Source organism: Python bivittatus, unplaced genomic scaffold (assembly GCF_059951505.1).
Source record: "Python bivittatus isolate LINGU-HERP-01145 unplaced genomic scaffold, Pbiv_v1 ctg000020_np1212, whole genome shotgun sequence".
NCBI lineage: Eukaryota > Metazoa > Chordata > Lepidosauria > Squamata > Pythonidae > Python > Python bivittatus.
Window position 1 is genome coordinate 35,113,832 of NW_028277030.1, and position 16,126 is coordinate 35,129,957.

Sequence of the window (16,126 nt, forward strand, 5' to 3'; positions counted from 1 at the left end):
CAATTTTTGGGGCCCGAAGAAGGACCCATATAATACCTTTGCTCCGTGAGCTGCATTGGGTACCGGTTTGCTTCCGGGTCCAATTCAAAGTGTTGGTTATCACCTTTAAAGCCCTACATGGCATGGGGCCAGGCTAGCTGAGGGACCGCCTTGCCCCCATGATTTCAACCCGTCCCACCCGATCTCACAGAGAGGGCATGCTCTGGACCCCCTCGGTAAAAGAACTCCGATTAGCGGGGTCCAGAAGGCGGGCCTTCTCTGCTGTAGCCCCTGCCCTTTGGAACATCTTGCCCCCGGAGGTGAGACAGGCCCCCTCACTCAGGCCTTTCGGAGGGATTTGAAGACCTGGCTCTGCCATCTGGCCTGGGGCCGAGAGGGAGGATATCAGAAATGAGGTTGGCTGGCCCCTTAGCAGCCTGGTGTGGCCCCTATCGGCCTCTTGGATTTTTTAGCTTTTTTATTTTTGTAATGTCTGGTTTTTATAACTTTTAATTGTATTTCTGATTTTAGTTTGTTGTAAGCCGCCCAGAGTCCCCCGTTGTGGGGAGATGGGTGGGGACAAGTCAAATGAATAATAATAAAATAATAATAATAATGCTGATGATACCCAGCTGTACATCTCTGCCCCTAGTGTTGATGTCCTTTCTTGGTACTTGAAGGCTGTGGGGGCCTGGATGGGGAACGACAGGCTTCAGCTGAACCCTGGTAAGACGGAGTGGCTGTGGATACGGGGAGCCTCAGGATCTAGGAGTTTGTCATCCTTGGTTCTTGACAGGGTCGCACTGCCCCAAACAGACCCGGTGCGTAATCTGGGGGTTCTTCTGGACTCACGACTCCTGCTTGAAGAGCAATTGGCAGTCGTGGCTAGGAGGGCCTTTGCACAGCTTCATGTTGTGAGCCAGTTACACCCATTCCTGGATTGGGAGGCTCTATTCTCAATCACTCATGCTCCAATCACCTCCTGAATGGACTATTGTAATGCACTCTACATGGGGCTACCCTTGAGAGTATCTGGAAGCTTCAACTGGCACAAAATGCAGTGGCACGGGCAGTTATGTATGCTCCAGCATCTGCACACATTACATCTCTGCTACGCAAGGTGCAGTGGTTGCCAGTTTGCTTCCAGGTCCAATTCAAGGTGTTGGTTATCACCTTTAAAGGCCTACATGGGATGGGACCAGGATATTTGAGGGACCGCTTCTCCCCAGTTACATCGACCCATCCCACCAGGTCCAGCAGGAGAGGCACGTTCCAGGTCCCATTGGCTAGGGAATGTCATTGGGCAGGACCTAGGAAGAAAGCCCCCACCCTGTGTAATATCACTTCCCCCAAGGTGAGGTTGGCCCCAACCCTGTTGGCCTTCAGGAAGCGCCTTAAAACATGACTTTGTCAACTAGCTTGGGGATCCCATGGTAGAGTAGAGCCTGTTAGATGGTTATATGATGGTTAATGGAATGAACCCTCTGTATGTTTTCTTGCCATTTTGTTTTTTGTTTTTATCTTGTTTTTATTTTAATTTAAATTGGTTGTTTCAACAGTTTTATGTTTTTTGATTGTTACTATGTATGTCACCCAGAGTCATTATGTGAGATGGGTGGCTATACAAATGTGATTAAATAAATAAATAAATAAATGTCTTTATTTATTTGGTTTAGGACCACATAGTCTAAAAATAAAATTTCAACCAAACCAAACAGAACATTTAAATGTTTAACAATTAATTAATCTATACAAATGAGTCAAGTGTTAGAGGAGTAGATGTTGGACCCAGGTGAGTAGGTATTTGAGATAGTCCTTGGTTATTTCTATCTGTAAGTGTGGGAGCCTATCACAGAGCCTTTAAATAAGAAACTTACTATAAAGTAGTTGGTGCTACTAATACTGTATGGGACATGTGATCAAGTCCTTTGTGCGCATTTCAAATCATCTTCAAATGTCAATTTTCAGTTTGGTCTTCCTTTAAGAAGGAAAAAGGGGGGGGGAAGCCACCCATCTCTCTAGACTTGACAAAAGAAAAAAGAACCAATTGCCATGGCAACGTGAGTTGAGGTTTTCTTTTTTCTGTTTCCACAGATCATCCCCCATTCTATCAGCCTGTTTACTAAATTTATTAAAGAAAGCAAGTAAAGGTTAATTTCTCTTCAACAGCAAACAAACAAGTGCCAATGAACAGCACAGAGAGCAAATGATACATGTTTGCTTGGTCAATAGCATCCCAGTATGCTACGTCTACAATAGCTATATAGGAAGGACATCAGTATTCATCTGGAGCACACATTCACATCTGGACACTTTTTTTTTCAAACATGGGATAAGTGGAGCAATAAGAGATCTAAGACCCATTAAAGGCAAATATATTGCTCTTTGCTTCTGTGAGATTTGTATTAGGTTCTCAGTATTTCTCAGTACTTCCACCTTATCCAATTTATATACCATGGTTCCAAAATCAGCATTATGCCTAGCTACAAATGCTCCCTAAAATAGTTTTATTTAAAAATGGGCTGGGAGATTTTCCTCAAATCTGCTCTACAATAGACTCAAACAAACATTCAGTTATACTGCAGTATTTGTGTATGTACTTTCATAATGTGACCACTCCAAGATAGCTGTTAACTTTATAGGAAAGCCACAGTGAAGGGGACTAAAAATGACACATTAAGTTCTACATTGTATAGAAGTTATACAGCTATGGCTCTCTCCTATAACTGTACCTGGCAACTAGGAGAGACGGGGGTGGAATTGCTAGTCTTGTACCAGCTAAACAGAGGCTTATGAGTAAAGTCCAAACACAGTCACATTTTAATTTTTTAAAAAAGCAAATTTTCTCAGAAATAAGTGGACTGGTAATGCAAGGAAGTTTAAAAGAAGCATCAAAAAGCCTAGGTGCCTCCACAGAAATTACATAAACTCTTATTAATAGAAGTTCAACTAGAATGTGTACCAGTAGGTCAAGAAAGATACTAGGAAAAGGAAAGGTCCCTTCAGAAAATGGAAATCTTGACCAAACAAACAGAAGCACAGCCTTACACAAAAGAAATGCAAGGAGACAATAACCTATGAAATGGGGGAGATTTTGAGGAGCACGTCAGTAATAACAAAAAGACCAAAAAAGCAGATACTTTTGGGAAAACAAAGACATTGAGTCAAAAAATAGCAGTCATAAGAGATGAAGGGCACTGTTTCCATGTTTCAAATCCTTCCAAATCATTTTATAAATCCAAAGTGTAACCATTTCTGCAGCACAGGCAGGAACACCATGAATCAATCCATGCTAGGTGGTCTTTTCAAAGCTTCTAACTGCACTCATAGGTTGCAGTGGGGTGAGAGGGTGACAACTGCAAACAAGGCCTACAGACAGGCAGCAAGAACAGGATGCTGAAAGTGTTCTATGCTACAGGAGAGAATGATGGTCCTTGAACAACCAAAATCCTTCCGCTCTTTGCACTCCATGTAAAAGGGAAAGAAAATAAATAGCACAATCTGTACATAAGACAATCACTCAAGTAATATACCGTGCAACCTTAGGCTTTGTACACCAGCAAGTCCCCTAATGAAGAGAAGGTAGGAAACTCATCATTTCCCTCATGCTGCCATTGCCGCCAACTGTGTTGATGGGAAAAGTTTCAAGAATCTACAAAGAGTCAAAACAGTCCAGATCAATCCCATCTATGTTTTAAAATGAATCACCAGGATAGTGTACATTTGTCTCATCTTGTATGTAAAAACATTGCAGCAATTCTTGGGAAGTGAAAGCTGTGAAGCCTTTCCCCATTGAGGAGTTGTGCACATAATGTTACCTTACCTGGAGTCCAGGAACTAGACTAAAAACTAAAAAAAGAAAAAGAAAAAAAAGCAATATTTCTAAAAGACTGACTTCTGTTCTAGAGGGCTGGAAAGTGGCCAATATTTTTTAAAATGGTATCCAGGATGAACTAGGAAATTACAGTGCTGTTAACTGGGATAACTAGTAAAAAAATCATTAAAGACAATCTTATCAAGCCTGTAGAAGTACAACTTCTGCTGAAGAAGAATCAGGAAGGTGTCTGCAAAGATAAATCAGTCTTATGATTTAGAGTTCTTTGAGAATGTCGGCAAGTATGAGGTAAAGAGTAAGCTAGTAAACACCATTTGTTTAGATTTTAAAAAGGCTTTTAACAAAGTACCCAACAGATTTCTGAGGCAAATTTAGTATAAGAGGACTGGGGTTTTTGTAACTAAATAAAGAACAGAAAGCAGACAAAAGGAATATATAGATCTAGAATGGAATATTTGGATAGTGACAGATAACTCAGTGAAAAAATGAATGAATATGGGGCTATCATGAAAAAGACTAATACCACAGTGGGGCTCTTTAAGAAAGGAATCAAAAATAAAAATGTCAATACCCCAAACTTATGCTGTGATCCTTTTTGAAATACAGTGTGTATTTGTAGTCAACATCTATAAATATAATCATGTGGAGCTGGAATAAATGCAGATAAAAGTTACAAAGATAATCAAGAGTTAAAGTATGCATGAACAAATACTACAGTACTGTATATGTTTGGAGCTATTTAGATTAGAAAATCTATCCCCCTTAGATATGCATAGAGAATTCTTATACCTTTCCCTTTCATAGAAACCTGAACAAATACCATTCCTAATTTCCCTTCTTCCTCTGTAGAGAAATACTGTTCCTCAAATATCAAGGTTTTAAGGAAAAAATGCTGCTTCAATCAGTCCTCTATTTGTAACTAGATTATTCTGCTTCTGTTGTGAGACCACACCATTTCACACCCTCTTTAAGTCTCTTCCAAAAGAACCTTTACAGTATGTAAGGCTGTAACAATTTGACTGCTTCCCTTGTCTCTGTTCCCTTCCATATACAACTCAAGAAGGCCTAGTCATCTAGCACTCAGGATAGTGCCTGAATTCACATGCTTTTGCCATAAGATCTCCTTTCACCTTTTTATTAGTTCTGTCCCTCCAACTTCTTCCCAGCCAAAGTTATCCACTTTCCTTCTACTCTATCTCCTTTTAGCTTCCTTAGGATGATCTGGTGTCTTATTCTCCCTCTTTATCTTTTGGATCAGGAGCTTTCTCCCTTATCTTCAACATAATGTCAGGGGCTAATCTCTTTACAATTTCTATTCATATAACTGCCTTTAGATTTTTATCTACTTTTAAGTGTGTTTGATCATTCCAAAACCTGACTCTTGTCAGACAGACTTTGTACCTATTTAAACAGTGAACCCAGTGGATACATTTTGCTTTTTTCCAATCCTAGGTATACCATCTATGTTGCTATGTCTCAAGAGTTTTATTTAAGAACTTTGATGCATGCAACTGGGGCATTTATTTATTTATTCACTATTTTTCACTATTCTTATAGACCACCATACTCCAGTAAGAGTTCTGGTACTTTACAAAATTTCTATAAAAATATTTGAAATCCTAAAAATACAAGTAATATATGTATTATTAAACATAGCTAAGAAAAAGGACGAGGCAACATTATTTAATTAATGAAAGAGTTGAATTACTTTATCCTAAACCTCAGTCTTGTATAAGCTGCAATATTAAATGAGACATAGTTATATCACATAATAAAATCTAATATTTTGTGGCATTGAACTAAGTGGAGAACCACAAAAGCTTATTCTAAGCAGCAAATTTTAGGACTGAGATTTTATTTTCAGTGGTTTGTGGGACATACTATGTTTCTTTTTGTTTCTTCATTTATCAGTATAAAAACTGATAAATTAGCTCTCTTCTTTAAAATAAAGCACAAATACATAAGAAACATAGGTAGTAGAGAATCATATTTAATTATTATATTGCATTCCTAATATTGTAAGAATTCTGATTTTGTGCATCTGTTTCACTGAAAGCAAAGCATTAACCAGATCCCCATTAGACAAGATATTTTTTTCAGTTAATTGTTATAAATATGATATAGTTCAAACCTTGTTAGGTGGGTAAATTGAATAAATCTCCCAGTTATGAATGATGGCCACTATATGTTTTACTCTTTCCCTAATTGGGTAAGGGGAATGTCAAAAATATATGCACTAAAAATAAGATGTATTATTAGCAGTAAGATACTATATTCCTGTAATAAGAGTTTGTCAGTCTTCACTCATGATTCAGTTTCTATCTGTAGACAACTGATAAATGTTACCATAATAGATCAAAATCACAGTAGATCAAGATAATATGTAATTTGTCTAGAAGGTGATTATCAAAACATTTGTCTAGAAGGTACTTATCAAAACATTTAGAACAAACAAAGATTTTTTTAAACAACAAAATAAGGTTAACTTTATTTATGTACTTATATCTCTTCTCTGTCAAACCTGGAGGCAACTTAGAAAACAGATAAAAACTGCACCATTTAATAAATTAAGCGTAAAAGTATTGTAAAATAAATTAAAATAGAAGGATAGTCTTTTCACAGAGAGTGAAAAGAGCAACTGTAGCGTCTTTTTGTCAATTGGTACTTGAAATTCAGTTCTCAGTCCTCTCTAGTTACAGAACCAAATTATATTTCAAAGCTGAATTCGATGCCACTACTATATTAATATTAACATTTAGAAACATTAGGGGAAAATGCTTACATAAAAAAAGTAAAATACTTGTACATAAGAAGTTATTTGCTTATTCATTTTCATTCCTCTCCAGGCTGGTCCTAGAAGCACAAATAATCTGATATTTATTTTTATTTAGTCTATATACTCAATAGTCACTCTTGATTTTGGCAAGTTCCTACCCAAACAACAACAGAAAAATGAAGATTCCTTTTCCTCCCTCATTTGCTCTGTACTTATTTGAATCCCATTTAGGAAAACAGCCTCACAGTATGAGAATCATTATTCTAGAAGCAATGAAAATACAATGCATGGAGCCTTTTCCACCCATATATATGAATAGGCATTAAGCATAGTAGGGAACCTTTAGTTGTTGTAGTTCTAGTAATTATTTTGACAAAGTGATAGCAGCAAGCAGAGTGTATATAAAAAAGCACTCTTTAAAACTAAAATCTTAAGCTAGAACACATACATGTATGTCTAGTTCTAAATCCTGGTTAAAGAAGGGTATTTACTCCCCTACATTTCATTTCTTGTTATATGAAACTTGGCAGTGGAAGTATCATGGAATCTAAACTTATTTTGTATCCCGTGTTGTGGGCTAGTACAATGAAAAAGTGAATCATTGCTATTATGGCAACATGCAACTTTTAAAAGAAACAGTAGGGAAGACATGCCAAGTATCTAATTTGAAATATTTTATTTTCATTTTTCTTTTATGCAGATCATTTTGGAAGAATTAATGAATCTCTCTAAAAGAATTTAAATACTAAAAGATTCCATTCCTTTAAGGGAGAGAATACCAATCCTTAATAAATTATAACAATATACAATAGCTATTCATTATTACTCCTCCGCTAGTAAATAGTTGTTGATGTTCCTAAACCTATTTTCCTTAAATAGTTGCTATTAAAATATAGTACTTGGGGTTTCAAATAATTTCAGAACCTTCCATTGACTTAATAAAGACAAGCTTGTTAAATGATCATTTGCCTGCTTGCTTGTGATGAGTAAAAATTGCCTCCAGAGAAATTTAGTATACAGAATCTTGAAAATGGAATGTGATTGGCTATTGTTTTTTCAAACTGTTGATGTGTAAGCAACAGTGATGCTAGGAAGGATTTTTGTATGCTAGGAATTTTTTGTGGATTTATTTCCAGAACTGTTATATTTGTCTTCTTAGTACATTGTAGGGCTCAAAATGTCTACACTAAATTGCTATTGGTTTTAGGCCAATTAGTATCAATACTATGTCTAACTATTCCCTCACTCTCTTTTTTTCCATGCTGTTTCCTTGTGACTAATTTTAGTTCATAAGCTCTTTGAAATAGGAACATTTTTGTGTACCCTATGTACAGTGATACACTACATAAACAAATAGTAATTTCCATGGCTATTGCCACAGAATCCTGGAATTATTGGAGTTCCCTAGTTCTGTCATAATACTACTGATTTCACAGTGGCCTGGTAATCAGCAGTCAAAACTATTCCTTGGATATGCTCAGAGTAAGCACAAAAAACTAATAAGCGCTTTTTATGTGGTAGTAACTCTTCGCTTCTGATAGTCAGCAAAGCCAGATGAGGTTAATATACACTGATTTCACCCAAAATGTTTCCATAACAGGGAAAACTTTTATAGGATGGATATTTTCTCTAAGAATAATAATGAACTAAGGGAATATGGCTACAAACCCAGTTTCTATTTTAGTAAGAGATAGCAAAATTTCTTGTCCTTACAGCCCCATCATATACAACTAAAGAATAGTCAGCTGAGCATGGTAGGTGTACATTGAAGCAGACATGCTAGCAGCAATGAATGGGGAAAACAGCAAATAAAATCACAGGATTGCTTCTCAGTATGAATGTTGGATGAAATACAATGGGAAGAAGGATTCCTTATTCTGTAATGCTGATGGTCACAAGTTAGACTCTGCTGTAGCATCACTGTTATCTATAAAATTAAGGTATTTGACTATCTGCATGTGAAAAGCTATATTTCTTCTCCAAGGTATTTTTCAAAGAGGTGAGGTGTTAAAATAAATATATTCATGTTTCTTTGGAAGTATGTCCCCTTTAAGTGGATAAACACATGCAAACGTTTTGCTGAATAGTCACAGTTACCGGTGAGCTTTATCAATAAGCAGCCAGTATGCTCATTTTAATATAATAAAGCCAGAGAAAATTAGGTACTGTATAAAATGGCATCACATTTTTCCCTTTAGTTGTAAAAAAGTATCCTAGACATTGAAGACTGTAAAAAAGAAAGGGGAACTAGGACATGTATGGAGAATTTCAAAAAGAGTATTTATGTTCAAAGGCTAATATTTGGAGTTCACAAAACTCAGTAAGCGACTATGATTTTTAAGCTAACACATAACCTTAGGGTTTCTATAACCTACCTTCTTAAATCTAGAGAAAAAAACCTATGCATTTTCTTTTTTATTTGATAAATAATAAGGAAAATATTCTCCAACTATATTAGTTGGGATAAGATCAAGAGAGGAAGGATATCATGAGATAATTGAATATAACCATGGTTCTCAAATGGTGCTCCACATTTCATGATGGGATTCAGAAATTATCTTAGTAGGACACAGGGTTAAGTTCCCAAAACTTTAATCAAGCCTTTAAACCTTTCAGTACATAACACACATATAAACCATAAACATCAACCTGAAAACATACACATTTTTTTCTTGGAGAAATATGGTCTTTCTATTGTTGTCATGGTGGGACCCAGTTCCTTTATCAGAGTGGATGATGAGACTTAGGATATTAAAGGGTTAAGAATCCTTGATCTAGAGTATTGGGATATGACATTTTGATGAGCGAAGAACAGAAGAGGACATTGTTTAATAAATGGCTTGACTTGTGTTATAATGATCTAAGTTTGGCAGAAAAAAAGGTCAAAAGACCCACAGGAACCCCTCACAACTGAGGAGGAGACTCTTCAAACTATATCATCTTAATATGTAATCATTGTCCTATTATCTCTTTAAATTTAAAATGCAAAGTGATTTTTTTCCCCATCAGTTAAACTAAGCTAGTGATTCAACTAAAACCTTTCAGTGAATATGCTAATGAGCACGGAAATTAAGATGTTCTCCCAGGCTCTGGATCTCTGCAGTCACTGACTGTAGATCTGGTCTGCCAATCTCAAGAGCATGGAGGCAAACCAGCCATATAACTGTTGCATCTTTCTTCTTATTTTTTTGCCAGACTATAAATCTCTTTCCGCCTTTCTTCATACAAAACGATATATATTCTCCCAAACACACACAGAGACACATGTTTTACTATTTTCTAAATGGTAAAAAAAATTTCAGCAAATGTCTTTATATCCCCATTTAATCACAAGAAGCAATTCTTATCCCTTTCCTTCAAGTTATATGCTACTTTTCAGCTTCTTGCACATATTAAGAACCTATTAATTACTGAAAGTAAAGCTGTACTTTTGTAACCTTAATTCCTCCCTGTTCTTTATAATTAGCCAGTAGTGCATGCATTATTACTGTGACAAATGTAAAGTTATAGAGGAGGTTTTCTTACATTTACCTTTTTTTAGTTTTGGGTTTTAGTATGATGATGTATAAACCTCCCTGATTTTGTGTTGCTATAATGAAGAACATATGTCAACTTTAAATCATATGTATTAGTATGGATTGGTATCAAGAAAACACATAAGGAATTGCAATAAGACATGCAAAAACATTATAACTTTTTCCTAAACATATTTACTCAGAAATAACTGAGTTACAGGAGTGAGTCTTCAAAAGTATTTCCAATGTTTACTTATTTAAATGTACTTGATTTGTTTTTTCAGCTTTAAGAGAGTTATAAAAATAAGGTGAATAGGCTGAACATTAATTCCTGTAGGTCTTTCCTATAAAAATATATTGAAAGGAACCTTAAATATAATAACTCTTTTAAAATTATTTTATTTAGGAAATTATTTACAATTGTTAAAAATACAGATTTTTAATGTACACAGATATAGATACAGATGGTAATGATAAAATATAGCTCTCTAATTGTGAAAAACAAAGGAACATTGCAAGCAGCATACAAACATATTTCTCCATAGAAATGCAGCCCTTCACATTCTTCAGTATACAAACTGTCAGTAAAAAAGCAAATTAATTCCTCTGCATAGGACAGTTAAAATAAAGAGTTCCTGTGCTCTGTTAATTAAGATTTTATGTGCTTAGAAAACTAAGGCTGATCTGTTACTAGGTGATGGCTATTTTTTCAGTCATTCTTTAGGCAGTCTAATTTCAATCACAGATTTACATTTTGCTAAATTTAGTCACCAGAGCTTTAGTGCTTGAGAACATAAAATGGTGAGGGAGAAAAAGTCAGATGTTGCTGCTGTCACTTCCACTGTCTTATTCGTCTACCTGTTGTCTGGTCCATTACTACATCAGAATGCACTACAACTTTTTTTTTCCCTCTAAAGTGACACAAACTAATCTTAACTCTTACAGAATTGCTGCCAAGGGTACTGCTCACTGTCAAATAAAATCCCCCTTATCTGCCAGCCACATACATTTGATCAGTGCTGATTAAGCATGAACCTGTATTCAGATGTTCATACATGATAAGAAGAAAAAAACTAAAATGACAGGTGTCAAATGTCAAGTGTCAATCATGATGCATTTGATGAAAGAATCAGAGGTCTAAGTCCTCAACTGTAGCTGAAAAAACTGTACAATGATTGCAACTTTTCCCACTCTCCTTCAGATTTAATAAGATAGGATTTGCACTGGTGCCATGGGATGAGCCCATTTGACTAGTATGTTGCGTCCTTTCCTGGCAAAACTGGTGGGCACAGGCAGCTGTTAGCAACCACATCATAACAACCTGATGTGCTAAAGGATGCAGATTTGTGCATTTCTTTTCTATCCAATCCCCCCACCCACCCACCCCAAAAAAATACAATCTGGAGCCACAGAGCTGAAATATCAAGGTTATTAAGTGGCATCAACAGCAGGGCAAAGGAAAATCTTTAATCAAAGAGGATCCCAGTAAGCAAACAGTAAAGAAGGCACCATTCTCTTGGGAGATAATACTCTGCTTCTGTTCTCCCAAGAGAACAGAAAGGATGACAGCATAAGAATGTGGGGGAAATGAAATGAAAGAGTTTTCTTCATGCAGCAGGAAAACGGGGCAAAATCCATCATGGTGGATATCACCCTTCCCAAGACCACAGCCACAGATATGCTAGCTGGGAATTCTCCCAGTTGTAGCCCCAACGTATCTGAAGGGCCCCAGCTTTCTCTTTCTCAAAGGTCAATCTTCAGTTATACAGAAGCTGGCCTTTCAGCACCATTTTGAAGCATGTCAGATGTTTCAATTCTTCTGTTCTCTATTCAAAGTGAGTAAAATGAGATCAGAGGCATTAAAGAGCCAGGCATCACTTGTCACCTGCAGTAGCTCCAGGGATATAGTTGAAGGAGGGAGCTTTAGTGCATTAAAAACACAACTTGCCTTTGCTCCAAACTCTGCAAACCTTAGCACAAATCACAGAAGAAACAGAAATATGTCCTCTCTGCCTCTTGCCCTTCTCCCCACCCCTCTGGCAATCAGAAGTAATTCAAAGAAAACCTAGAAGAAGGAGGAAGAGGGAAGGGGGAGGGGAAGGGAAGGGAAATCTCCATAGATGCTCACTTCACCAAGTGACCCCATCACTTTAGAGGGTGTCAGTATGACACAATTAAGAGCACCTACACATGAGGGATAGACAGCAGAATCAGAACAGAAATGTTTTAGTTGTTTTGAATGTTGTATTATTTTCAATAATTTTCTAGAAAACTAGGGCAGCAAAAAAAAAAAAAAAGAGTAAAGAAAGGTGGGAGCCTCATCAATTTTGTAACAAGCCAACTACAGAAAGAGACATTATTTTTATTTTGCTCTCTACTTGTCACACACTTGAAGCTGAGTTCAATAGAGAGCTTCAAGAGAAGCAAGAGAGAATCCAGTTTCTACCATGGCAGGTGCTGTTAGCTTGGAGTAGCAGCATCATTGTTACCAGCATCCTTTCCACATGCGCACACACACACACCCCTCTGCTTGCCAACTTGAAAAAGGCCAGCTAATGGGCTAATGAGAGACAAAGGGGATTCAGAAGATATTGTTGTCTGGGAGATGGAGCAGGCCAGGGTCAACAACCAACTTGAAGTTGTGTAATCCTCTGTCCACCTCAATTTCAAGGAGAAAAGAATTCCAACCCCGCAAATGTGGATTGACCAGGGGCAAAGAAGTGATTATTGAATGTGAGTTTCTGCTTGCCTGTGTGCATGCAAGAGAACATGGATAGAGAAGCATGCACACACGCTTTGCACATTTTTATGCTGAGCATCAAGGATAGCTTTTTGTAGAAGCCTGATAGAAAGGAGAGAGCCCCAAGGAGGATGACTCAAGCGCTGTTCTCCTTTCCTGCTGGCTTCCTGCAACTTACAAAAGGTACAAAGTGTAGATCAAAGCTAGTCAGACTGGGTTAACCTCACAGCCAGCTTCTCCTTGGTAGCTTGGAAGTGGAAGCCTGTTACTTAAAGGGAGGGAGGCAGCCTTAGCCTTTCTCACTTTTCCTCCCATCCCTCCATGTGCACATTCCACCCTTCTTCCATCCGGGGTAGGTCCTGACACAAGGCAACAACCATCAACAAAGCACGAGGGGGCCTGAGGCAGGTGGAAGGGCAGGTGCCGATTGCCCACACTGCCTGGATGTGTGGGTGGGGGGCAAAGAGGGCACGGGGCCGTCATGCCTGACCACTGCGTTGAGCAAACGCCACCGAGGTGTGCATCGATCAGCGAGAGAAGGAAATGCTCGCCTGGGACCAAGCGGGGATCTGGCCCAGGGAAGACCCCCAAAGCACATCCCCAGTCTTCCCGTTTGGGCACAAACCTCCTCTCTCCTTCCCCTCCTCCACAGGAGGAAGCCCCTCTTCGCTGGAAGAAAAGCCGCCGCCGGCGCTTACCCTGAGCTGCAGTGAGAAACCCCGCGCTGATCACCACCAGCAAAGCCTCGAATTGCCTCCACGCAGTCATATCTGCAGTTATTCCACACACATAGAGAAGGAGCGAGCGAACCAACTAGCAGGAGGCAGGCTGAGGAAGGAGGGTGGCTTGTGGTGCGGGCGGGCGGGGGGAGCGGAGAGACCTCGCAGCGGCGCCCCTCAGTTGCGAGCGCAGGTTCCCGCCCGGGCCCGAAGTGCCAAAGGGACTAAGGCCGGGGCCAAAGAATCGCCAGAGGGCAAAGCGAGGCGGCGGCGGCGGCGGCGGCAGCGCAGCGGCGAGGGAAGCTCCAGGTGCCTCGAGTGACAGCCGCGGCGGCGGCGGCGGCACAGCCTTCGACGCCTCCTGCAGGACTGCTTGCCTCCGCTCGGCTTCTTCTCATAGCATCAAGTGCCGACGAGCCACTGCGGGGTCGAGCGCGCTGGAAGGAAACCTCCGGTCGGAGCTGTGGCGACCGGCTTCTCTTTCCTCCGAGGCAGGGCAGGGAGGAAAACAACAACCCACCGCCGGCAGCCCCGCGACGGCGGCGGCGACGACGACGTCGGCGAAGAGACGCCAGGCACGAGAGGAAAAGAGAAGCCACAGGAGAGGAGGAAGGCGGCGGCGGCGGCAGGAGGAGAGGAAGAAGCAGCGGCAGCGGCAGCAGCAGCAGAAGGGAAAGGGTGCGGGCGGGGGCGTGAGCGGAGGGGGTCCCCCTGTCAGGATGTCAGGAGGAGACAGAGAGCGGAAAGTCGAGCCGGGCGAGCGCGGCCAGCTGACAGAGCTGCTAGCGCCAGAAGAAGCTGCCCAGCCTGGTGCTGCCGCTGCCGCCACCGCCGCCGCCGCCGTAACTGCTGGTGGTGGTGCTGCTGCTGCTGCCGGACTCAACCATCTCTTCCCACAGAGAGGGGATGGAGACTTAAGCGGCGGCGGCGGCGGCGGCGGCGGCGGCGGCGGCAGCAAGTGCGCCCACCAAAGCCGAAAACAAGCCAGCAGCCTCCCCGCAGCCTTCCGCGCCTCAGGGAAGGGAAAGCGAGGGCGACCAGGGCGGGTGGGGAGCAACTTTTTTGTTTTCAGTGGTCTTCCTCAGGCGGAGGAAATGCTTTCCCAGGAGGAGGCGACCACGGGACAGCCGGGCGCTACTGAGGGAGAGACCAAGCCGAAGAGGGCGGCCCGGGTTCGAATTCCTGGGCTGGCCGCAGAGCGAGACGGGCGGCCCTCGCGGGCAAGTTCCTGCCTTGCTGCCAGGTCGACTTCTTGGGGAGTTTGCTGCCTCCGTTGAGATGAAAGGTGTCGACCCTTCTGCGTGGGGAAAAGCACTGCGATTGAAACAGCACACAAGCCACAAGAATAAGAATTGGGGGGGGGGAGGGGGGCGGCTCAGGCTGGCTCAGTGGCACCTTCCCTGCCCGTTTCTCTGAAGATGGCTTGCTTTCTAGAATGCCCTTCTCTGGATTCTCTAGAACGCTCTGAATCACAACAACACTCTCCCCCTCTCTTCAGGGAAGGAGGCACACTCAAAAGCAATGGGCCACTTAATCTAATTTCTGCTGGTTGGGCCTGCAGGGTTATTCTAAAGAGACCCTCCCAGACAGCACATACAAAAATGAAATGGGATGCCAGTTGATTTCAGCACCATGGTTGATGCCAACTCTTTAGCTCTGTACAAGTAACCCTTTGACTACAACATTATGGCTACTGCACAGAACTGAAGAGGGGGATCTGTGGAGAGAAAGGATTCCCAATAATAATATTTCTCAGCAGAGATTCTATTGCTTTTGAAAGTTAAGGTAATGCAAGATGAGAAACATAATTATTTCCCCTGATGAAACAGATTATTAATGCTAGGCTATTTTTATAAATGGCATTTAAATTACGTTCTGCTGTTTCCTTCTCTTCGTTAGCCGCATTTGCAAGTGACCCATTGAGGATTAGGAACCATGACTGGGATCTCTTAATGAAAATTGTATAGGCTTGCACTCACCCATCAGACACAGAAAGTGGGCAAGTGAGCAAATAACTCCCGAGCCTCACTGAAACATTTGGCAGGCCTTGATCTTTCACCATTGGGAGAGGGAACTAAATAACTTTAGTTGATTGATGATTAAGATGTTCTCCTAGGCCTGTAATATGTATTCAATAGAGTCAATTTTACCTTGTCTAATAAAAGCAGTCAGGTTGGGGCATCTGATATTATTTTTAAGATATTTTGGAGTGGAATGAAGTGTTTGCATTTCAGGTTTTTAATCAGGGCAGAAACAAATATTTGGAAGGATAAACAGAGCTGAAGACTGTGGACCTTTCATTTTCATAATCCAACACTTTCATACTCTATTACCTTCCTAATGACTAGCATCTCTCAGAAAAATGTATGCAATTATTTATAAACCAATTCTAGGTTTGCTTTGAGAAAATATAGCAATGTGTGTGCGTGTGTGTGTGTGTGTGTGTGTGAGAGAGAGAGAGAGAGAGAGAATGACACACAGTCTAAAACTACAGTGTGTCAAAGTTTCTATTTTCTTAAGAAAATGCTTTTTAGATAGTCTAGACATCCTAGACTATCTTGG

The 16,126-nt window shown here is 40.4% G+C and overlaps 1 protein-coding gene across 1 annotated transcript in view; it reads right to left on the minus strand.

Annotated features, from left to right (window-relative positions):
- Nucleotides 1-14,372, minus strand: part of CSMD1 (CUB and Sushi multiple domains 1) — a 1,157,732-nt gene extending 1,143,360 nt beyond the window's left edge. The window contains exon 1 of the mRNA XM_088136832.1: nt 13,544-14,372. Coding sequence (XP_087992958.1) covers nt 13,544-13,613 — 70 coding nt within the window. The 5' untranslated portion in view covers nt 13,614-14,372. The remainder of the gene's footprint in view (nt 1-13,543) is intronic.
- Nucleotides 14,373-16,126: the final 1,754 nt, after the last annotated feature.